Below are 23,078 nucleotides of genomic sequence, written 5' to 3'. Positions count from 1 at the left end.
CCTGGGTAAAACAGGTTAGCAACAGCACCCTCCTCGCCCTTACAATAATTAATATTATTAAATTAATCCTCAGAGGTGCTTCCAACAGCCCCCGGCCCAGCGGGGGCTTAGGGAGCTTTTGAGATATTTCTGGGGGTCTTTTTCCACACTGATTCAGGACAGTCGAAAAGGGGCACAGGTCCCAAGCCTGGGGAGGGTCATAGGGGCCGCGTGCACCCAGCTTGGCAACATCGAAATCCTTTTTTAAAATCTGACTGCTGTAACTCCCCTAGTCCTGAAGACAGGCCCCGCTAACCCCATTCCCTGCCTGCTCAGTTCCACTTCAACACTCGTCTGCCTGGGTGACGCCGCACTTGGCCCACACAGGGGGCCTCTGAGCCCTCAACACCTCACAGCACAGAGCGGGGCCCCGGCCTGCCCGGGCCTCCAGGTGACTGCGTGCAAGGTGGGTGGAAGGATGAGGGGCTTCACTCCTCCTACCGGCCTTCCCCCCAAGCGCCAGGATCAGCCATCAGCCCACCTGCCCCCCAGGACACCGACTGCCCCTCTGCAGCCAGGGGGTCACTGGAACTGCCCAGGGGAGGGAGTGGTTAACGTGGGCCTCCACCTGCCAGCCCTTGCACTGTGGTGCACCCATCGTTGTCGGCGGTCATGCTGGAGGGGACGAAGAAGGGGAGTGGGCGCTCTCTGCAGCTCCCTCCCCACCACGTCCCTCTCCGGCCAGGCGGTGCCACTGCCCGACTGGAAGTGGGGCCAGGCCGACCAGCAGCCCTGGAAGTCCAGTCCTTCCTGCTCACTGTCCGCATTTCACAGGCCAGAGCCCAGACGCTGACCAAGCTCTCCCAGTGGGGCACGGAGGCGGGGTGGGAGGGGCCGGACACAGCCCTTCTGGGGGTTTTGGGGCTCCTCCACCCCTGGCCGGTCTCGAAATCCAGGCTTCTGGTCAAAGCTGTGTTCTCTCAGGAAGACCTGGGGTGGGAGGAGGATTCCAGGGCCTTCCTCCAGGCTGTCCAGGACGTGTGTGCCCCAGGCCTCAGTTTCTCCAGCCAATCACTAGGGGTGCAGAGAAGTCAAGGGAAGAGAGATTCCCACAGCCTCCCTGCCCAGTTCTGGGGGTCCAGGGTCCATGGGGGCCGTTCAGGGGTGCCCAGGCCTGGAGGAGGAGAGACAGGCGGGAAAATCGCAGCCTTCCCAGGCCCGGCGCGCTGTCCGTGGTGCTGAAACCGCGCCCGCCCGGCGGGCCCCATCTACACCCTCCACAACCCACCTCACACCCCACTCGTGGACAAACACACACGCAGCCGTCCACGGTCGCGCGTGTGAGACCTGCCTACGGCTCACACTACTGCCCACCGGTGCACACCGGCCCCGGGCGCACAACGCACGCCCGCCACCTGGTCCCAACACATACGAACCACACGTCCCACCACGATAAAACCACCCGGGGCACACACGCCCGAGACCACCACGCAGACACACGCTCGCGACCACCACGCAGACACACCCCTGGAGACACACCTCCCGGGCCACAGGCTTGCGCCCCGGGAACCCCGCCGCCGTCACGCGCCCCTGTTCACACACAGCCCACGGGGACACGCGCCGGTCTCACTCTCCGGCCACAGCACGCACAGCCCGGGAACCAGGAACGCAAACATCGGCGGCGGTGGTCTCGCGCCGGCCCTGCTCCGAGCCCTCCACGCATTAGCCGGCTGATCCACAGCGGTATCTACACACCCACCGCCACATGCGCGCACCGCCCGCGGCTCGGGTGGAGCGGCTCCTGGAGACACAGCTTGGGGACCCGCACGCTTTCCAGGCCCGCGGCTCCGGGCGCGCCTCCTCGCAGGCGGGGCGCGGGTGGACGCCGTGGGAGCCGCTTAACCCCCTCTCCCCCGGCCTCCCTCAGGCGCGTCCTTCCCGGGCGCCCTTCGTTCCTCCTCCCTTCCGCTCCGCCGCCTCTCTGGGGCCCACGTTCCCCTCTATTCGTCCTCTGCGCCCCTCGGCGCTCAGACCCTGGCCCTGCGGCCCACCCCACCCGCCGCGCCGCAGGGCGGAGTATGTCGGGGTGCGTGGGAGGGGGGCGCTCCGGGGTCACCCCGGGAGCCCCCCAGAGGCGGAGCCTCGCGCGCCGGGGTCACTCCGGGGCGGGTCCTGGACACGCCCGAGGTCACCGAGGAGCCCCGAGGTCACCGGCCGGGCGCGCCGCCCCGCCCTCCCCAGGCGCTCCAAGGACGGCCCCCGCGCGCCGGCTCCCCGGGCCCCCTCGCGCCGACCGGCCCTCCCGGAGGCGGTACCTGAAGTCGCTGTACGGGTGGATGATCCAGGCCCCCGCCGACTTGACGCGCTCCTGCTCGCGTTCCACGGCCTTCTGGCTGCCGAACATCCGCAGCGAGAACTTGTTGACGCCCGGCTGCAGGAGCGCGCCGAACTGGCGCTGCATGAAGCTGGCCTGGCTGCCGCGCGGCTCCCCCGCCGGGCCCGCCTCCTCGCTGCCCGCCTCCTCCGCCGGCCCCGGCCCCGGCGCGGGCCCCGAGGCCGCCCCGCGGCACGAGAACGACACCTTGGGCCCCCGCGCCGGGCCCTCGGGCCCCGCGGGGCTGCACTGCGGCTCGCCGCGCCCGCACTCGCCGTTCGGGCTGCCCTTGGCCGTGCTCGCCGCGCCCGGGGTGCCGGGGCGGCCGCACGAGCTGTCGCGGCTGCGGAGCCGGCCCCGCGGGCCGCCCTCGTCCGCCGCCTCCAGGGGCAACGCCTCGGCCCGGGGCGGCTGCTGGGGGGGCGCGGGCCCGGGGCCCGGGGGGGGCGCGGGCGGCGGCGGCGGCGGCGGCTGCTGTTGGGGGGGCGCGGGCGGCGGCGGCGGCGGCGGCCCCGGCGCGGGGGTCGCGCCCGGGCTCTCCCCGGGCCGCCCGCCGCCCCCGCGCGCGTCCATGGCGAGGCGGCGCCGGGCAGTGCGGAGCGGAGCCGCCGCCGCCGCCGCCGGCCGGAGCCCGAGGGAGGGGGGAGGCGGGGGCGGGGTGGGGCGGAGCCGCGGGGGGCGGAGCCTCGCGGCGGGGGAGGGGCGGGGGCGGGAGTCCCGCCCGGCTGCGCCCCCTCCCCGCGCGCCGCCTCCGCCCGGCGCCGGGAAACTCGGGCCGCGGGGTCCGGGGCGCCCCAAGGTCACGCGGCCCGAGGCCTCGGAGCCCCGCGCGGGCCTCTCCCCAGGAGGGGAAACTGAGGCCCGCGACGTGTAAGGACGCGCCCAAGGTCACGGAGCCCCGCTGCCCGGCCGAGGCCGCCTCTCCCGCGCCGCGGCTTCCACCTCTGCCCGGAGGGCACCGGCGCGGGGAGGGTGCACGCGGGCCTGGGAGACGGGAGGCCGCCACGGCCAGCGCCTCCTTGCTTTCCGTAGGTTTGAAGACTCCCACAATGAAAGCGTGTTTCTAAAGGTCACAGGAGCCCTTGCTGGGTCGCCCGTGGGCCCTGGACAGGGACCCCTGAGTGCGTGGGGAGGGGCCGGCCGGCTTGGGGGCCGTTCTGGGAGACTCGGGCACTCCTCTCCCTGGTCTGCATTTGAGGAAACTGACAGGGAAAACTAGAAGAGGCACCCGAAGGTGTGGGGCTCCCACCCACCCTCAAACCGTGCCCTGGGGAGCAGTGTGGGGTGGGGGGGTCTCCTCTAGGTCTGGTGGGCTTTAGATTGGGGTCACAGGGAGACCCAGAGCCCACTAGTGCCTTCGCACAGGCACCAGAGCCCTCTGCCCCGGGGCTGCCTCCTTCCCCGACCCCTCAAGCTTCGGGTGCGGCTGTGCCCCCAGTGCCCCCAGTCTCCGGCTCTGAGACAGGTGCTTCCCAAGGCTCTGCTTCTGGGCCACAGCCAGGCCGAGTGTGGGGGCTGCTTGGTGCCAGGTGACATGAGGCCTGTGTCCCTAGCCACCCAGCCCACCCAGCCCACCAGACAGCCGGGATGGGGTGGGTGAGAGAGTTGGCAAGTGAGAGAGAGGAGAGAGACAGTCACACACGAAGAAGTGGAGGCTGAACATCCCCACCCTCATGGCACTCTCCTGGGACCCTCCTGGCACCCTCCTGAGATCCTCCTGGGACCCTCCTGAGATCCTCCTGGGACCCTCCTGCCCTCCTGGGACCCTTCTGGCACCTGGCCTGACGTCCTCTCAGCCATGATGCCCTGTGTGTCGGGTGCCGCCTGCCCACCTGCACCTCGGGGCCACCGGGGCAGAGATGGCCCCCTTCCTGCACACAGGAGGCACTCAGTGGTACTTGAGGGAGGGCCAGCATGCCCCCGGTTGACACTGGATGGGCTGAGCCCGACCGAGTCTCTCGCCCCGGCCAAGCTGCCCCACACCCTGGGGATCCCTGTGCCCCCACGCCGGCCACCTCCGCACAGGCGGGCAGGACAGCTGTTCGTCCCAAGGTGTCGCGGGAGAGGCTGGGCTGGTGGCACAGTTGGCAGTGCCAGGCTGTGGCCCGCCCCGAGGCAGATGCGTCCTCCAGCTGAAGGGGGATCTTTTATGTTCACCCTGGGAAGATGTCAGGCTGGGCAGGTCGCCAGAGCCCTGGGGCTCGCGCTTGGGAGCAGGGAGGCGGCGGGACCCGCACGGCATGAGAACCGCCCATGCCTGGCAGTGGGAGAAGCAAAAAGGCGCCTCCTCCAGGCACCGGCAGAACCTGCAAGTCACTAGGGAGGCTGGCTCGGGGTCCTTCCCACCAGATCCCGGCGACTCCCCCCAGCCCACAGGCTGACCCGGGCCAGTGCCTGTCAGTGTGAGCAGGGCCCTGCCTGGCCTCAGCACACTCACTCTGACCCCTTGCCCAGGCTGGAGTACTCTGCATTTGTTAATTAATTAATTTTCAGATGGAGTCTCGCTCTGTCGCTGCCCAGGCTGGAGCGCAGGGATGTGACCTCGGCTCACTGCAGCCTCCGCCTCCCGGGTTTAAGCGATTCTCCTGCCTCAGCCTCCAGACTAGCTGGGATTACGGGTGCCTGCCACCACGCCCGGCTAATTTTAGAGACGGGGTTTCGCCATGTTGGGCCAGGCTGGTCTCAAACTCCTGACCTCAGGTGACCCACCCGCCTCGGCCTCCCAAAGTGCTGGGATTACAAGTGTGAGCCACCCCCCTGGCCGTGCTTATTTATTTTAATTTTAAAAATATTTAAAGATCGAGACCAGCCTGACCAACATGGTGAAACCCCGTCTCTACTAAAAATACAAAAATTAGCTGGGTGCGGTGCGTGCCTGCAGTCCCAGCTAGCCTGAGGCAGGAGAGTTGCTTGAACCCAGGAGCGGACGTTGCAGTGAGCCGAGATCGCACCACTGCACTCCAGCTCTTGGTGACAGAGCAAGACTCCATCTCAGAAAAAATAAAATAAAATAGGCCGGGCGCGGTGGCTCAAGCCTGTAATCCCAGCACTTTGGGAGGCCGAGACGGGCGGATCACTAGGTCAGGAGATCGAGACCATCCTGGCTAACAGGGTGAAACCCCGTCTCTACTAAAAAATACAAAAAGCTAGCCGGGCGACGTGGCGGGCGCCTGTAGTCCCAGCTACTCGGGAGGCTGAGGCAGGAGAATGGCGTAAACCCGGGAGGCGGAGCTTGCAGTGAGCTGAGATCCGGCCACTGCACTCCAGCCACGGGACAGAGCGAGACTCCGTCTCAAAAAAAAAAAAATAAATAAAATAAAATAAAATAATAATAATAATAAAGTTGGCCGGGCACAGTGGCTCAAGCCTGTAATCCCAGCACTTTGGGAGGCCGAGGCGGGTGGATCAGGAGTTCGAGACCATCCTGGCCAACATAGCAAAATGCTGTTTCTAATAAAAATACAAAAATTAGCCAGGCATGGTGGCGCACGCCTGTCATCTCAGCTACGCAGGAGGAGGCTGAGGCAGGAGAATCGCTTGAACCTGGGAGGTGCAGCGAGTCAAGATGGCCCCACTGCACTCCAGCCTGGGCGACACAGCCAGACTCCGTCTAAAAACAAACCAAAGACTAAGCACCTGCTCCAGGGGCCGAGCATTCAGAGTGTGGCTGACTCAGAGCCAGCCAGGGGAGAAGCTGGTTATCACAGTCAACTGTAAGAGTAGCAAATAAGATACTGTCCAGCAGAAGGTGGTGAGCGCTGTCCAAACACTCGGGGTGGGGAGAGGGGCGAGGTGCCGGGAGAAGGCCTGAAGGAGGGGGTGCGGCCCGGGAAGCCGCAGGAAGCGTGCTCTGGACAGGCAGCACAGCCTGTGCAAAGGCCCTGAGACGGGACCACACCTGACACCTGACTTGTGTAGGGAGCATGGAGACCCAGGGCCTGTCTCCTCAGTCACGCTGGTCTGTGGCCTACAACCACCCACGGCTCCCAGTGCCTTTGGCAGAAAGCCCTGCAGTTTGTACTCCTCTGCCCACGCCTGGCCTTTGTGTGCCTGGGTCACTGGGCCCCGGACCCCCAGACCCCTCCTTGCTGAGCCTCCCCAGACCCTGCCGTTCCCTCCCCAGGGTTTTCCCCACCTCCCCGCCGCCTGCAGCCTCTCTCAGCGTTGTTTACCGCATTTACCAACCTCGGACCTGCATTTCCCACTTGGTCAGGACAGGTCCAGGTCGGATGCCCTGAAAGCTTATACAATTTGGGGGCTTTGGAGTGAAAAGCAGTGTAAGACCAGGAAGACAAAATCAGGCCAGGGCAGGCACTGAGCCCGCCTGGAAAATCTGCAGTTTGACTAAATACTAAATGAGCCAGGCGGAGTGGTGCGTGTCGCCTGCGGTCCCAGCTTACAGCTGAGGAAACAGAGGCTTAGGAAAGGGGGTGGCATCCCAGTCTCAGCCACACACCCGAGCCCCATCTCTGCACACCTCAGTGCTCACTGGATGCTTGTCGATGAACATGGACACCAAATGCTGAGGGCAGGTGCACAGAGCTACATGCTGAGCGGCTATACTTTTGCGAATCAGGCTTATATTTCTGTGTGCAAAGAAAAAAGACGAAGGAAGCACCTATGGGTGAGTGGCTGCTTTCTCGGGCGGATGACCCTGCAGGGACCCAGGCCCCCCACCTGCTGGTCGCCACCCCAAGAAACCCATCCATCTCCCAAGGCTGGCCTGACCTGCAACTCTCACACCTACCACGCGGTGCAGAGCATGAGGCGTCCACAGGCACTGTGGGCCCACGCCTGGGGCTGGGGTGCGGCAGAAAGATGGACAGAGCCTGGGACCCTTGAGGGGGACAGAGCCCAGGCAGGGAGGTGAGGGGGAGACCCGAGCCAGGGGCCCACTTGGGCCGTGTGCCCGGCGATGCCCCCCAACGCGCCCCTTCCCATCATCCTGTTGGCAGTCTCCATCCCACTGGACCCTTCTGCCTGTTGTCCACGCACAATCTCCAGCTCCAGGTATACCACAGGCGCCTAATCAATGAAAGCAGAACGGGCATCCCTATTCGCGGGTCACTGAGCATACACTCAGTGGGTGATGCCTGGGACTCCGCGGTCTCAGCCCAGGAGGGGCTGCCAGGCTGCCCGGGCACAGGGGCTCCAGGACCTGCCACCCTCCCCACGGGCATGTGGTGCCGCCTGGTGGCAGCAGCGGGGAGGGCCCAGCTGTGGAACTGGCAGGGCGGTCACTGCCAGGGACCCTGAGCCGGCCTCAGCTGTGCGGCTCCAGGCCGAGGGCAGCTCCGGATGTGGGCCCCGCGGTTCCCCGCTGGCCCAGCACACAGGATCAGCGCCGGGAGGGGCTCCCGCCTGAGCCCCTCACTGTGTTGACGCAACGCCCGCTTTGCATAGCTGTGAGGTGAGGCTGTGGGTCACGTTTCTTGGCTTCTGTGGCATTAAATGCTGGATTTCCCCACCACAGAACACACTGCTCTCCCACCTGATTCCTGGCTTCTCTGGGAACCCACCCAGGCTCCCTAAGCCCCTACTCAGCCTCTTCTGCTGACCTCCACCCCGAGACCCCCGCTCAGACCAGCAGGAGGCCCAGTGCCTACAGGGCTGACAGCTGCAAACCTCCCTCCACACCCACTCACTAGCCCTGTGCCTTGCAACCTCCACGCTGTAAGCTCCTGGTCCCCCCCAAGTTCTCCAGCCCTGCAGCCACGTCTGTTCCACGTGCTGGGCGGACGGGGGCTGGGCATCCCTCAGCCCCCAGGAACCAGCTTCACACACCTGCTCTCCAGGAGCCGCCAGGACCACGCCTGAACCTTGCCCAAGCAGCCTGCCCAGGAGGGTCGGTGCGGGCAGCTGTGGGGCAGGCAGCCGAAAGCCTCGGCCTTTGTCAGGCCCAAAGCACGCCGAGAGGAGCAACAGGCTCAGAGAAGACTCAGGTCAGTGCCAACCCTCTGCTGTGTGGCTCTGAGGCACGGGGTCGGTCCCAGCTGCCTTCCAAGTTCCCAGTCCAGCCCATGCCCCCAGGCCCCCAACACCCACTGGGGTCTCAGCAGACCCGTCCTCACACGTGAAGTCCTGGCACCGGACCCACCCCTGCTGTGGTCACCAGAGCCCAGGGTGAACATGCTCTCGGGCGACCCAAGCCCGTCAGGCACAGACAGGAGCCAGGAGAGGGTGAGGGTGGGGGTGGGGGCGATCTTTATTGTGGCGGTGGGTGGGACAGGGGCTCCCACTGAGTCCTGGTGCTGTGGAGAGTGGGCCGTCCTCGAGGGGCGAGCTGGGGAGGGGCGTCCACGGTTCTGGAGTCCCAGCGACGGCGCCAGTTCCCCAGCAAACCCTCTAAAGAGCTGCCCCCGGATGCACAGGCAAGGAAGGGGCTTGGGGGTGCCTTGAGGCCGTGACGGGGTTGCCCTCAGTGTGGGCAGGTGAGTCCTCTGTGGCCAAGAGGTCGGAGTCGTCCCTGAGGCTGAGTCAAACACAGACCTGTGGCCTTCATAAAATTAAACATAAAAGCGCAAAAATGGCGCAACCAGACAGCATTGGCTTCAGACAGGCAGGACGCGGGCCCCTCGTGTGACCTGTGACCTTCCGCAGCCAGTGGAGGAGGCTGCGCCGCCCACCCGCCGTGACTCAGACCCAGAGGTGGAAAGCCACAGGCGGGCCGCGGCGCCGCAGCTCCCGGGCTCTGAGAAATACTCACAAAGGAAAAAACCTAAGGAACAGAATCCTGAATGCAGAAAGAAAACCCTACTTTTTTTAAAAAGACGAAAGCGTATGATGGGAATCTATGGGGTGGGTTTTCTTTAAGAGGCGAGAACTTGGAATCTTGCAAGCACTGGGAGTGGACTCCAGCGGCGACGCAGACGCGGGGGCGGGGAGCGTCCTCGGGCCACCTGGGGACAGGGAGGGGCGCTCAGACTGGACCCACCTCCCAGCGGCCCACAGGCGGGACCCAGGAGCCCACTGCCCCGGCTCAGGAGGAGCTCCCGCCCGCCCGCCCGCCGCACCTGGCTAGGAGGAGTTCCTCTGTCGGACTTTCTTGCCTTTGTCGTTCAGGTGCTGCCCGGTGCTCTTCCTGGGGCATGAGGGGCCGGGTGAGAGGGTGTCTCCGACAAGTCACCCTCTCCAAGTCACCCCTGCCCACCCCGGCCCCCAGGACCCCAGAATACTGAAGCCGGGGGACTCTGCCTTTGTGTTTTAAAGGCCTGGGGCAGCAGGAGCAGGCAGCTCCTTGGGACCCCGAACCCCACAGCTGGGACTTACAGGGGAGCAGAGCCCGCGTCGTCATCTGAAGGAGGACCGCCACCATGAAAGAGAGGACGAGAGAACAGCCTGTCAGAGCTGGTCCCACTCAGGCCCCCGAGCAGGGACGTCTGTGCTGCTGGCCCCGCCCTCAGTGACCTCCAGGTGGCTCAGGGCAGCGCATCAGCCCCGGCCGTGTGCATCTTCTGAGGCCGAATGGTGCGGGGAAAACCCGCCCTCCCCATCTGCGGTGTGTTCCCCACAGAGAGCTGTGCCCCCCACGGCGAGCTGTCCCCCCCCCCCAAGGTAAGCTGTCCCCCCCCCCCAAGGTAAGCTGTCCCCACGGCCTCATGGGCCTCACTCCTGTCCCCCAGTGCTTTCCAAGAGCCGCCACGACAGGCCCACACAGGCCTCGCCCCAGAACACGCAGCCTGAGGAGCAGAAGAGCCAGGCGCTGCCGGAGCCGAGCACGGCTGACCTCAGGTTCCCGAGCCCGATCATGCAGAGGCCAGGACTCCCTGATACCATGGCCCTGGGCTCTTCGCAGCTGCCACGAGGTCGGGCGGAACAGCAAGGGCTGGCTTACCACGGAGGACACTGGCTTGCAGCCACGTGAGGGGGAGGAGGGGGAGGGAAGGGTTGGGTGAGGCTGTGGGGTGAACTGCTGCCTCTTCCTCCTCCTGGGGTCTCGCTGCCCACTGAGTCGCAGCTGCCCAGGGACGGACCGGACGCTCCATCCCACACTGGCTTTCAGGGTGCTATCAACTCCCCGCCCGGGGCTCCTTGCTTCCGAGCTCTGGGTCAGCGGTGGGGCTGGCAGGGACTGACCAGGAGTGGCCCCGGACCACCCAAGAGCGGGGCGTGTGGGCAGGAGGGCAGACGGCTCACCATCCAGGACGTCCTCGGGCTTCCGGCGCTTCTCATAGATGAAGATAATGGTGACCAGCACCAGCACCTCAGCCACGATGCCCAGGAAGGGCCAAAGGGCGGCCAGGTGGCTGCGCACGCGGAGGGTGACCGTGGCCTGGTCGGTGCCCTCGGAGCTGGTGCCATTGCACCCGTACTTGCCGGGGTCGGCCTCCATGTTCAGGTTCTCGATGCGTAGCTCCGACCGGCCCTGCGAGGAACTCACGAAGAACCTGCCCTGGGAGCCGTTCACGATGACCTAGGGGGACCAAGGACAGGGGCTGAGCCCGGGACCCCGGACCTAGGCCCCTCCCCCGGTCCTGAGGGCTGAGCCCGGGACCCCCGGCCGCCCTGGCTTCTCACCTGGTCCCCAGAGTCAGTTATCTTGTACCAGACCCAGGTGGTGACGGGGGGCAGGGACTCTGACTTGCAGGCCAGCACGGCCGTCTCCCCCTCGCTGACGTGTTCTGACGACTTCACAGCCTTCACTCTGGGGGCACCTGACAGGAGGGCTGAGAGAGAGAGGAGCCTGGAACCGCAGGGCTCCCCGCAGCGCGAGGGCTGTGCCCCTCCAGGGAGCAGGGCAGGGCTCCGGGATGTGCCGGGTGCTTCAGGCCAACCGCTTCCCCCGATAGTCGGCGGCGCCCGGCACCCCTGGCTGCAGGACTCACCGTCGAGCTGGATGTCGGCCCTGCCCGTGGGCTCGGGGAGGAAGACGCAGGAGTACTCTCCCCCGAGGTCGTCGGAGTCCACCCTGCAACCACAGCAGGCGGTGAGCTGGGCCCGGCTCTGCAGGACGCCTCCCAGGACCCAGGGCTCTCCAGGGGCCCAACCACAGCACAGTGAAAAAGTCAAACTGTCCCAGTCAAGTCTGAACCTCAACAAAACTCCCGGTGTCCCCATACGGCCCCAGGGACAGAGCCAGGCTGCCAAGACCCTCCAGGTGAGAGAACCAGCAAACAGGACCCTCTCCCTGACGGCGAACCCGTCACCTGTGGTCCCTGCTCTGCACCCCACACCCTGGGGCTGTCTTCCCAGTGAGCCTCAAAACAAAAGGCTCTGTGCTCCCAGGGCCGTCCCAGCTCCAGTGATGACGAGGCTCTGGCCATGACAGCGTCTGGGGGCTGAGCCGGGCAGGCCTCCGTGTGGCGCCCTCTTGTGTCAGGAGCACAGAGCCCGGGAGGCCTGCATGTGTGCCCGGGGCCTGGCAGTGTGGCGCCCTTTTGTGCCCGGGACCTGGCGAGGGAGCAACAGGGACGCCTGTCAGGGCTACTGGAGCCACCCGGCTCCCAAGGGCGCCCTCGGACCCCTCCCTGGGGTTTCCCTCTGGGGGTCCGAGTGGAGCTGGTCCCTAACTTCCGCCTGGATCGAGCCTGGCGACCAGTCTTTTGTTCTCACGGACCACAGGCCACTCGCGGCAAGAGAGCTGTGAGAAGGGGCACGTGGTCGCGTTCCGCGGTCCGGCACTCACTCGAAGTCCGTTTTCTGGCCGGGCAGCGTGTCCTCCTTCAGCACCGCGCCGCCTTTCAGCCAGCGGTGCCCGGTGACCTCTGTGGAGCTGTCGTTCAAGGAGCAGGTGAGGAGTGTCTTCGAGCCAATGTTTTCTACGGAAGTGGAGACTGTGCCGGCTGCGAGGCCCGGCGAGACGCGGTCAGCAGAGTGGAGGAGCACGGCCGCGCTGCCTGCCTGACCCCCAGGAACCTGTGGCTCCTCCCGGGAAGGGCTTGTTTTCACTCCCGAAAACACCGTGGCCCTGACACCCCGAAGACTGGAAACCCAGGGGGAACTCTGACCGCGCCTCCGGGAAGAGAAGAGCCACAAGCGCCTGCTGGGGAGGCCCCTTCGGGAAGGTGGCCTTCGCCGGCAGCTGGCGGGCCCTGGGCTAAGGCGCTGGCAACCGAGCGGCCCCGCCTGGTGATGTTCCTGCCCGGAGACACACGAGGCTGGGACCGGGGTGTGGGGACAGACAAGGCACCACTCACGTCCCTGAGCCAGGACCGGGGCATCAGGCTCTTGGAGCAGCCCTAGCACAAACTGGAAATTCCTTTCTAAAAACGTAGCCGGCCGGCGCCGTGGCTCACGCCTGTAATCCCGGCCCAGCACTTGGGAGGCTGAGGTGGGCGGATCACAAGGTAGGGAGTTTAAGACCAGCCTGGCTAACATGGCGAAACCCCGTCTCTACTAAAAGTACAAAAAAATTAACCAGGCGTGTTGGCTCGTGCCTGTAATCACAGCTACTTGGGAGGCTGAAGCAGGAGAATCGCTTGAACCCAGGAGGTGGAGGTTGCACTGAGCCTATACCGTGCCACTGCCCTCCACCTGGGCAACAGAGCAAGAATCCATCTCCAGGAAAAAAAAAAAAAAAAAAGCCACAGCACCCCCTGGCCAAGGCTCCCATGCCCTTCTCTAGGCAGCATCCAGGTGGCTCCACACCCCCCGACCCCAGGCTGACAGCACTCCAGCAGTGCTGGGAGCACCCGTTCTTCTGCCAGTCCCCAACCAGCAAATCTCTTGGTTCTTGGTCAATTTACAATATTCCCACTAGGAACTGAAATGTGAAAATCCCTTAGAACGAGACGCTGCGAAGGACACAGAAGGTTCCGAGACCTGCAAGCCTGGGCTGAGCTCGGAGGCCCCTCAGGCTTGCAGCACGGACGCAAGGGAGGGAGCTGGGCAGGCGCCCAGGGGAGCAGAAAGGAACGGCGGAACAGACGGCACGAGGAGGGTCGAGGGGAGGACGAGGACCCACGTGCTGGAGGGCAGAGCCCTGCCCTCCCCAAGCCAGGCTGCCAGCACTGGTGGTCAAGCAGCGAGCCCACCCTCTTCAGATCCGGGCCCCTCTGTCCAGGTGGTGGGCCCATGGGGCACAGCGGGACGGAGAGGGGAGGAGGCGTCTGGGTTCTACGGAGCAGGAGCCGGGAGGCGAGCGGCACAGGAGGGAAAATGAAGGAGGCGGGGAGGGCGGTGCCCGCCACTCACGTTCCAGGACTAGCACGACTGCCTGGGCGCGGACCCACTTGACCCTGGGCGCCCGGGTCAGGTGGTTGCGGTCCGGGTCGTTGCTGGCCCGGCACTCATAGGTGCCCGTGTCCTCCTCTGCAAGCGTGTCGATGGAGATGGTGCTGGCCGCGTGCTGGTGGTAGGTGGCGTGGATGTGGACGCGGTCCAGCCGGGCGCCGTCCCAGAGCTGGGAGCAGGTGTCGTTGGGACCGTGCCCTTCAAACCACCACTGGATCTCGGGCACCGGGCTGCCCACGGCCTCGCAGTGCAGCTCCACACTGCCCCCCACCCACCTCTGCTGGGACAGCGGCGCCTGGACGAAGCCGGCTGCAGGGAGAGTGCGGGGGCCTTGTTAGTGCCCAGGGGACTTGGGAGGGCAGCCCCTGGGGAAGGCCTTGCCACAGGACTCCCGGCCAGGACGGGTGGGAAGCCACTTCCTTTCCGCGTGTGGGGGAGTGATGGGGCCCGGCTGGAAAGAGCATGGCACGGGAAAGACTGGGGGGGCCACCGTGGCCGTCCAGTCCACTCCTACCTCATGGCAGCCACGGCGGCTTCTGAGGGCACAACTGTGGGACCACACACGGTTTCAAAACACAAAACACATGAAACTGTGCAAAACAGCCAGGAGTCCTGAGCCCCGAGGGCTGCCGGGAGCTCAGCTCCCAAGGGCAGCGTCCTCTGCCTTCTGCCCAATAGCCCCACCCCAGAGACCCGGGGAGCTGCTGAGAAAAACAAACCCCAAAGCCAAAGGGTCAGGCGGCCTCTGTCCAGGAGCCCCTAGCCCGGCTCCTTTAGGATGGCCCGTGGGTGGAAAGCTGGTGTCCTCAGCAGTCTCTGAGGGCGGTGACCCAGAGAGATGGGGCTTTGGGAAGCTGGGAGCCAGGCAGGGCCTCAGGGCCCCTCACCTCTGGCCACTCGCCACCCCTTCCTTCGAAATGCAAGGGAAGGTCCCCAGAGCTGCGAAGGAGCACAAGGGAATCCACACAGACCCTTCACGCTGTGCCTGGCACCCGCCTGTCAGAACAGCCCAGCACAGCCCAGGGGAAGCATGGGGAGTGTCTCCTCACCCTGGGACCTTGCAGCCCCCCCCCACAGCAGCCTCTGAGGTCAGGCTCCCCAGGCACCGCCACCACACACACGGATACAAGGACACACATCTGCAGACACACACGCCACAACACGTACACGTGTACACGCATGCTCATGGCCTCAAGGCTGCGTGGCAGTGCACAGGTCACAGGCCCCAATGCCACAGGGACAGCAGATGTTCACCCCTGACCGCCGAAGGCGAACCCCAGGCAGGCGCAGTTAACAAGTTCCGGCACTGCCATTTTCTTTTTTTTTTTTGAGACGGAGTCTCGCTCTGTCACCCAGGCTGGAGTGCAGTGGCAGGATCTCAGCTCACTGCAAACTCCGCCTCCCGGGTTCACGCCATTCTCCTGCCTCAGCCTCCCGAGTAGCTGGGACTACAGGCGCCCGTCGCCTCGCCCGGCTAGTTTTTTTGTATTTTTTAGTAGAGACGGGGTTTCACCATGTTAGCCAGGATGGTCTCGATCTCCTGACCTCGTGATCCGCCCGTCTCGGCCTCCCAAAGTGCTGGGATTACAGGCTTGAGCCACCGCGCCCGGCCTTCTTTTTCTTTTTTTTTTTTTTTGAGACAGTCTCACTCTGTTGCCAGGCTGGAGTGCAGTGGCACAATCTCAGCTCACCACAACCTCTGCCTCTGGGGTTCAAGCAATTCTCCTGCCTCAGCCTCCCGACTCCTGAGTAGCTGGGATTACATGTGACCACCGCACTCAGCTAATGTTTTGTATTTTTAGTAGAGACGGGGTTTCACCATCTTGGCCAGGCTGGTATTGAACTCCTGACCTCGTGATCCACCCTCCTGGGCCTCCCAAAGTGTTGGAATTATAGGCGTGAGCCACCGTGCCTGGCTGGCAGTGCCATTTTCACAAAGGGATCTCCTCCTGGTAACCTACATTTCTTGGGAGTTAAGATTTCCCAGACTGCAAAACCGGCAGCTACATGCAGAGCTGGGCGAGGTGAGTCAGGGCAGGAAGCACAGCCAGAGGCGGCCCAGCTGGCAAGCCCCTTCCTGCCGTGCAGCAGCCCCTCTCCTCATCCTCTGCCCTGCAGGGCTGCGCTCCACGTCCTCCTCACCCAGGGCTGCTAGGAGAGGCTGGCTCCTGAGTCACCACACCCCACCGCCAGGCCGGGCAGGGCACACAGGGCAGAGGAGGACCAGGCGGGGGCCCCACCCGCCTTCCCGGGAGTCCCGGGCTCCCAGGGACCATCTGCACCGGTCACGGTGCTACCGCTGGGTCCACCACCTTCTCAGCGGGCGGCGTCCCTCCCAAAGGGACCAAAAGGCTTTGGACAGAACGACCCTGTGGCCCCTCCAGATGCTGATGGCGTTTGTCTGTACTGAAATGTCACTGGGTGGGCTGTCTGGAAGAGAAAGCCTCCACAGAGGCTCCTCAGGGGCAATGAGAGCCCCCCACCCCACCCGCGACCCCACCTCGCTGGCCGCACCAGGAGCCTCCACCCACGAGCCCAGGAGGACGCGCAGCGCCTGACACTCGGCCACAGCCCCAGAAAGGTTAGAATTCGATTCTGGCCATATGAGCTGCAACCCATGTTCTCAAGTAAAGTCACCTTCATCTAAAAACAGCCACCGCCTCCTTGCCCACTCGGCAGCCAGGCCAGGGCTCTGGGCCAGGCAGGCCGCGTGGTACTTGTACACAAGCAGCCCTGCAGGATAAGGCTGCCGGCCCCCACCCACCCCCACCCGCCCTCCTCCCCACCCACCCCCACCCACCCTCCTCCCCACCCACTGCAGTGCTCACACAGGAGCCAGAGAACAGCTCTGGGAAGCGGCCTCAGGCACCTCCCCTACCCGCCCCCACCAGCCGCAGCCAGGCGCTCCCACTCCTCTCATCTGAAGCTCGGGGATGAAGCCCTCCGCCCTCCGGACCCAGCTGGCATACCCGGGCCCTCCCGTCCCTGACAAGCCCGCAGGAGACGTGGACAGCCAACCTTGGGCACTCACCACACCCAGCCGTGCCCCACCAACCCATAGACGCCCCGAAGCAAGTTTCAGGAGAGGCAAACACAGTCCCGAATTCACAGAGCAAACAGCAGTGTCCACCCCACACAGGACAAGGCTGTGTGGCCCCAACCTTCTGGTTTTCACAAGTCAGTCCCCAGCAAAATTGGGGTTAAAAGCACAAACATGCTCCACGGACATGGATCCACTTCTCACCACACACACACACACGCACACAGACCCACTTATCACACACACACACAAACCCACTTCTCACCACACACAGACCCACTTCTCACCACACACACACACACACACAGACCCACTTCTCACCACACACACACACACACACAGACCCACTTCTCACCACACACACACACACACACAGACCCACTTCTCACCACACACACACACACACAGACCCACTTCTCATCACACACACACACACACAGACCCACTTCTCACCACACACACACACACACAGACCCACTTCTCATCACACACACACACACACAGACCCACTTCTCACCACACACACACACACACAGACCCACTTCTCACCACACACACACAGACCCACTTCTCACCACACACACACACACAGACCCACTTCTCATCACACACACACAGACCCACTTCTCATCACACACACACACACACAGACCCACTTCTCACCACACACACACACACACAGACCCACTTCTCATCACACACACACACACACAGACCCACTTCTCACCACACACACACACACAGACCCACTTCTCACCACACACACACACACACAGACCCACTTCTCACCACACACACACACACACACAGACCCACTTCTCACCACACACACACACACAGACCCACTTCTCACCACACACACACACACACACAGACCCACTTCTCACCACACACACACACACACAGACCCACTTCTCACCACACACACACACACAGACCCACTTCTCACCACACACACACACACGCACACAGACCCACTTATCACACACACACACAAACCCACTTCTCACCACACACATACACAGACCTACTTCTCACCACACACACACACACGCACACAGACCCACTTATCACACACACACACAAACCCACTTCTCACCACACACACACACAGACCTACTTCTCACCACACACACACACACACACACCCACTTCTCACCACACACACACACACACAGACCCACTTCTCATCACACACACACACACACAGACCCACTTCTCACCACACACACACACAGACCCACTTCTCACCACACACACACACACAGACCCACTTCTCACCACACACGCACACACACACACACACAGACCCACTTCTCATCACACACACACAGACCCACTTCTCATCACACACACACACACAGACCCACTTCTCACCACACACACGCGCACACACACACACACACACACACAGACCCACTTCTCATCACACACACACACACAGACCCACTTCTCATCACACACACACACACACACACACACAGACCCACTTCTCACCACACACACACACACACACACACCCACTTCTCACCACACACACACAGACCCACTTCTCATCACACACACACACACAGACCCACTTCTCACCACACACACGCACACACACACACACACACACACACTTCTCATCACACACACACACACAGACCCACTTCTCATCACACACACACACACACACACACAGACCCACTTCTCATCACACACACACACAGACCCACTTCTCATCACACACACGCACGCACACACACGGCTGCACAGCAGCGCTGCCACACTGCGGACTCCACATGCAGCTCTGGCCAGTAAGCCCCGGGCTAAGCTTTCTGCTGAGGAGAAACGCTTCTCAGTCCCCTGCACAAGAGGAACAAAACCGTGACCCGCGCTACCCGGCAGGGATGGACCAAAGGTCTTTCACCCACTGAGCTGTCCAAATTAGCTCAATGTGGGAGCCTCGTGCTGGGCTTGAAACCCAGTCAAGCCTGGCTGGCTCCCACCACTGAGGCTGTTTCCACAGGGCTGAGGCGGTGGCTTATCTCACACATTCACCTGGCCCGGGGGCTCTTATCTGTGTCTCCCCCACAGAGCTGGTCCAGTGCTGGGGCCAGGTCCTTGCCCAGGAGACATTCGATAAAGGGCCACTTCGGTTACCAGGAAGAGAAATCTCAGACGTGGGTCAGGAGTTAGCTGGCAAAGCCTCTGGAAGAAGGAGCTCCCTCCTCAGCCTCTGCCCAAGGCCCCCTATGGCTCAATGCCCAGGAGAGAGGCTCCAAGCCCTTGCTCTTGACCCTTCAGCTCTACACCTTGTTCCCAACGCATCAGTCACTATAATTTTTTTTTGTCTGAGACGGAGTCTCGCTCTGTCGCCCAGGCTGGAGGGCAGCGGCGCCATCTCGGCTCGCTGCAAGCTCTGCCTCCCAGGTTCACACCATTCTCCTGCCTCAGCCTCCCTAGAAGCTGGGACTACAGGCACCTGCCACCACACCCAGTTAAGTTTTTGAATTTTTAGTAGAGGCGGGGTTTCACCGTATTAGCCAGGATGGTCTTGATCTCCTGACCTCGTGATCCGCCTGACTCAGCCTCCCAAAGTGCTGGGATTACAGGCGTGAGACACCGCGCCCAGCATTTTTTTTTTTTTTTTAAAAAAAGACAGAGTCTCCCTCTGTTACCCAGGCTGGAGTGCAGTGGCCCAATATCGGCTCACTGCAACCTTCACCTCCTGGGTTCAAGCGATTCTCTTGCCTCAGCTTCCCGAGTGGCTGGGATTACAGGCGTGCGCCACCACGCCCAGCTAATTTTTGTGTTTTTAGTAGAGATGGGGTTTCACTATGTTGGCCAGGCTGGTCTTGAACTCCTGACCTCAGGTGATCCACCCACCTCAGCCTCCCAAAGTGCTGGGATTAAGCCTCACTATAAATCTTTAATCCAGAACCAAATGGGGGTCTCAATAAAGGAAGAAATTTTCTATCAAGCAAGAAAGGCTGTCATGCTTTTCTCCCGGAAAAACACACCTCAATCCATTTCCCAAATGCACTCTCCAAACCGCGTCTGCCCACCCCCACACGGCCCCTCCTAAGACAGCACTGGAAACCTAATGCCCGGTCAGAGTCTCCTAAAAACGACTTTCTCACTATTTCCTGCGCTGAATGGGGTGGCCAAGGCCCCTCATTGTGACCTTGGAACCTCGACTCCCCACAGGGCTCAGCTTCCTCGCCTGTAAAGGAAAAGGGGCGTTCAGAGACCACCACATTCTGTGCCCTGAAGCAAGGCAGAATCAGAGAGAAGGCTGGCGCCACTCGAGGGACATTCTGCCTTCCCTTCCAGGCAGGGCGCCTCGAGGGAGCCTGCGAGGGCTTAAGAGTCTGGGAGAACACCCGGGGGCAGGTGCACGCCCGAGGCAAGACGCCAGGGCTAAATCCCCCGAAGAACGGTAATCCCTTCCCGATCCGGAAGGCTGACCCACTCGGAGCCTCCGTGTGCGCCTGGAGGACAAAAGCCCCTTTTCCAGGAGAGAGCGCCAAGACGATCGCCCCGGCAGCGCGGGGCCTGGCGGGGACCCCAGACACTCCGGGCAGGGTTTGTGACCCTAACACGCGCAGGCAGGGTGGGCCCGTCTCCAGGCTCCACCCTCAGGCCGTTCTCCCCCGACCTGCGGAGTCCAGCCCCAGCAGGACAGGTCGGGCAGCCACCAGCCCAGCCCCTGCCCCGACTCCAGGCCAAAGGGGACGCTCACCCAGGCTCTGGGTCTCCCTTCTCCTGGCCGGAGGGACGGGCGGGCGGGCCACCTCCAGCCGCCTTCGCAGACGCCCTCGCCCAGGGATCAGGCGAGAGCCTCCACCTCTGCCGGGGAACCCCCAACCCCAGGCCACCGAAAAGCAGGACGCCCACCTCCCCCGACCGAGACCGGCCTGGCCAGGACCCCCAGGCTCCCGCCCCCAAGCAGGGGCTTCACGCCCACACACAGAGGGCGCGACGCCCGGGGGAGCCTGGCAGGCAGCGCCGGGAGGGACCCCCAGCCCCCCTCAAACCCTGGGACTTCACCCCCAAGCTCCAGGCTGGCGCGGGAAGCCCCCGGGGCCGGCCTTTCGCACCCCAGGCGGCCCCGCGCCGAGGCCCCACGCTCCCGTTGGCTTCCGGTCCGGACCGCAGCCTCGGCCGCGGCCTCCATTCCCGGCCCCTGCAGGACCGCACCCCCGCCCCCAGCCCGCTCCTCACCAGCCCCGTAGGCTCCGTGGGCGCCCAGCAGCGCCAAACCCAGCAGCACGAACAGCGTAGCCGCCATGATGTCTCCTCCTCGCCGGCCCCGCAGCCGCCAACCGCCGCCGGAGCCGCCCGCGGCCGCTATAAAAACCGGCGGGGGCGCGGACCGGGCGCGCGCACGCACGGCGTCATCGCGGGGGCGGGGCGCGCGCGGGGCACGCCGGTCGCCCCCGCCTGCGCATGCGCACACACGCACGCACGCGCCGGCTCCCGCAGGCTCCCGCTACGGAAGCCGGGCGGCGGCGCACGTGACAGGGCGTTGCTAGGAAACGGGAGCGCTGCCCGCGGGGACGCGGCTGGAGCCTGCGCATTTCTTCCTCCGGCTTTCAAAGCTGGAATGAGCGCGGAGCGGTGCGGCCGACGAGGTTGAAACATTCGGAGGGTATTACCCAGATTTGATCAGAGTGAAACACGGGCCGGCCGCTGTGGCTCACGTCTGTAATCCCAGAGCCTTGGGCGGCCCAGGCGGGAGGATCGCTTGAGCCTGGGAGCTCGAGACCAGCCGCGGCAACATGGCGAGACCCACCTCTCTGCCTGTAAAAATGTACATATCTATGTGAACAGATTAATAAATTAGGCGGGAGGAAGCGACCTCCTCCGCCCCAAGTAAAAATACTTCAAAGGCACTGGAATCTGGATCTCAGAAAATGAATGATGTCTCAGTATAAACGTCCTGTTCGCCATTTGGTTGGGAAAACTGAGTTAAGAAACTCAACTTCCAGGTCAAAAGTTGTAAATCAGCCCTACCCGCTTCTTCCCCGGCCCCCTTGTTCTCTCGCAGGGGGCGCGTTTACCCTGTTTTTAAAAAGTTCTGAGTCTCAGCCAACCGCGGTCCGCTTAGATGGCGGCAGAGGCCAGAAGCCCCGACAGGGGCAGGACAGAGGCCAGAAGCCCCGACAGGGGCAGGACAGAGGCCAGAAGCCCCGACAGGGGCAGGACAGAGGCCAGAAGCCCCGACAGGGGCAGGACAGAGGCCAGAAGCCCCGACAGGGGCAGGACAGAGGCCAGAAGCCCTGCCTTTGTCGCGTGTGCTCCGGCGGCTGCACCCCGCACAAGTAAAGGGGTCTCCGAGACGTTTCCAAAGTGCAGGTTTCTCTCTGCGGGGCCGGCTCGCCGCCCCCAAACTTCCCATTTGGATCCCATTCTCTTTCGGGACAGGCAGGCGGTCACCTTTTTGGCGAGACGCGTCCCACTGCTTCACTGGGGGCCCTCAGGAGCGGAGGATCGGGTCCCGCCCGAGGTGATGAGTGAACCCGGACTCTCAGCAACGCGGGTGGGAAGGACCCGGGAAGTTCCGGGGCGGCCAAGGTGAGACAAGGCAACATTGGGGCGACCGAGGCGGGGGTGAGACAAGGCAACATTGGGGCGACCGAGGCGGGGGTGAGACAAGGCAACATTGGGGCGACCGAGGTGGGGGTGAGACAAGGCAACATTGGGGCGACCGAGGTGGGGGTGAGACAAGGCAACATTGGGGCGACCGAGGTGGGGGTGAGACAAGGCAACATTGGGGCGACCGAGGTGGGGGTGAGACAAGGCAATATTGGGGCGACCGAGGTGGGGGTGAGACAAGGCAACATTGGGGGACCGAGGTGGGGGTGAGACAAGGCAACATTGGGGGACTGAGGTGGGGGTGAGACAAGGCAACATTGGGGGACCGAGGTGGGGGTGAGAAAACTCAATATTGGGGCGATAGAGGTGGGGGGTGAGAAAACTCAATATCGGGGCGACAGATGAGGGGTGAGACAAGTGGCTATTGGGGCAACAGAGGTGGGGGGTGAGAAAAGTCAATATTGGGGCGACCGAGGTGGGGGTGAGAAAAGTCAATATTGGGGCGACAGAGGTGGGGGGTGAGACAAGTCCCTTCCCACCCACCCCTCCATCCCTCCCCCACCCACCCCCCTCCCCCATACCAAACAGTCAGTCCCTTCCACACCCACCCCTCCATCCCTTCCACACCCATCCCTTCTCCCCAAACCACTCAGTCCCTCCCCCACTCACCCCTCTATCCCTCCCACACCCACCCTCCTCCCCAAACCCAACACTCAGTCCCTCCCCCACCCATCTCTCCGTCCCTTCCCCCCTAGAACCCTGCCACCTGGACCTTGCCCCCCACATCCCCGCTGGACAGCCACTGGCACATGCCCCTTCTTCAGGAAAGCTCCAACAGGTAGTAGAACAATGCCAAAGGGATATTCGAAACTTTCGACCAAGCGCCCTGGCTCACGCCTGTAATCCCAGCACTTTGGGAGGCAGGGGTGG

The 23,078-nt window shown here is 63.5% G+C and overlaps 2 protein-coding genes across 6 annotated transcripts in view; both read right to left on the bottom strand.

The window, feature by feature from the left end:
- Positions 1-2,986, bottom strand: part of HCN2 (hyperpolarization activated cyclic nucleotide gated potassium and sodium channel 2) — a 36,301-nt gene extending 33,315 nt beyond the window's left edge. For all 3 annotated transcript variants that reach the window (XM_045379783.2, XM_065535153.1, XM_074025108.1), the window contains exon 1: positions 2,295-2,986. In XM_045379783.2, coding sequence (XP_045235718.2) covers positions 2,295-2,926 — 632 coding nt within the window. In that variant the 5' untranslated portion in view covers positions 2,927-2,986. The remainder of the gene's footprint in view (positions 1-2,294) is intronic.
- A 5,554-nt stretch (positions 2,987-8,540) lies between these two features.
- Positions 8,541-20,880, bottom strand: BSG (basigin (Ok blood group)). Of its 3 annotated transcripts, XM_074025116.1 has the most exons (9): positions 20,775-20,880; positions 13,487-13,834; positions 11,979-12,135; positions 11,179-11,261; positions 10,871-11,019; positions 10,490-10,766; positions 9,623-9,647; positions 9,367-9,434; positions 8,541-9,252 (listed from the first exon to the last, which is right to left on the bottom strand). In XM_074025116.1, the coding sequence occupies exons 1-8, from the start codon at positions 20,839-20,841 to the stop codon at positions 9,371-9,373; spliced, it is 1,170 nt and encodes a 389-aa protein (XP_073881217.1). In that variant the 5' UTR covers positions 20,842-20,880; the 3' UTR covers positions 8,541-9,252; positions 9,367-9,370. The 3 variants fall into 3 exon arrangements, with proteins under 3 accessions (XP_073881217.1, XP_005587354.3, XP_073881216.1); XM_005587297.4 differs by lacking the exon at positions 13,487-13,834; XM_074025115.1 differs by lacking the exons at positions 8,541-9,252; positions 9,367-9,434; positions 9,623-9,647; positions 13,487-13,834 and having other exon boundaries at positions 9,694-10,766.
- Between the last annotated feature and the right edge of the window lie 2,198 nt (positions 20,881-23,078).

The sequence above is a fragment of the Macaca fascicularis genome, chromosome 19 (assembly GCF_037993035.2).
Source record: "Macaca fascicularis isolate 582-1 chromosome 19, T2T-MFA8v1.1".
NCBI classification, from domain to species: Eukaryota; Metazoa; Chordata; class Mammalia; order Primates; family Cercopithecidae; genus Macaca; species Macaca fascicularis.
Note: the sequence above shows the minus strand (reverse complement) of the source record. Positions and strands in the feature narration are given on the sequence as shown.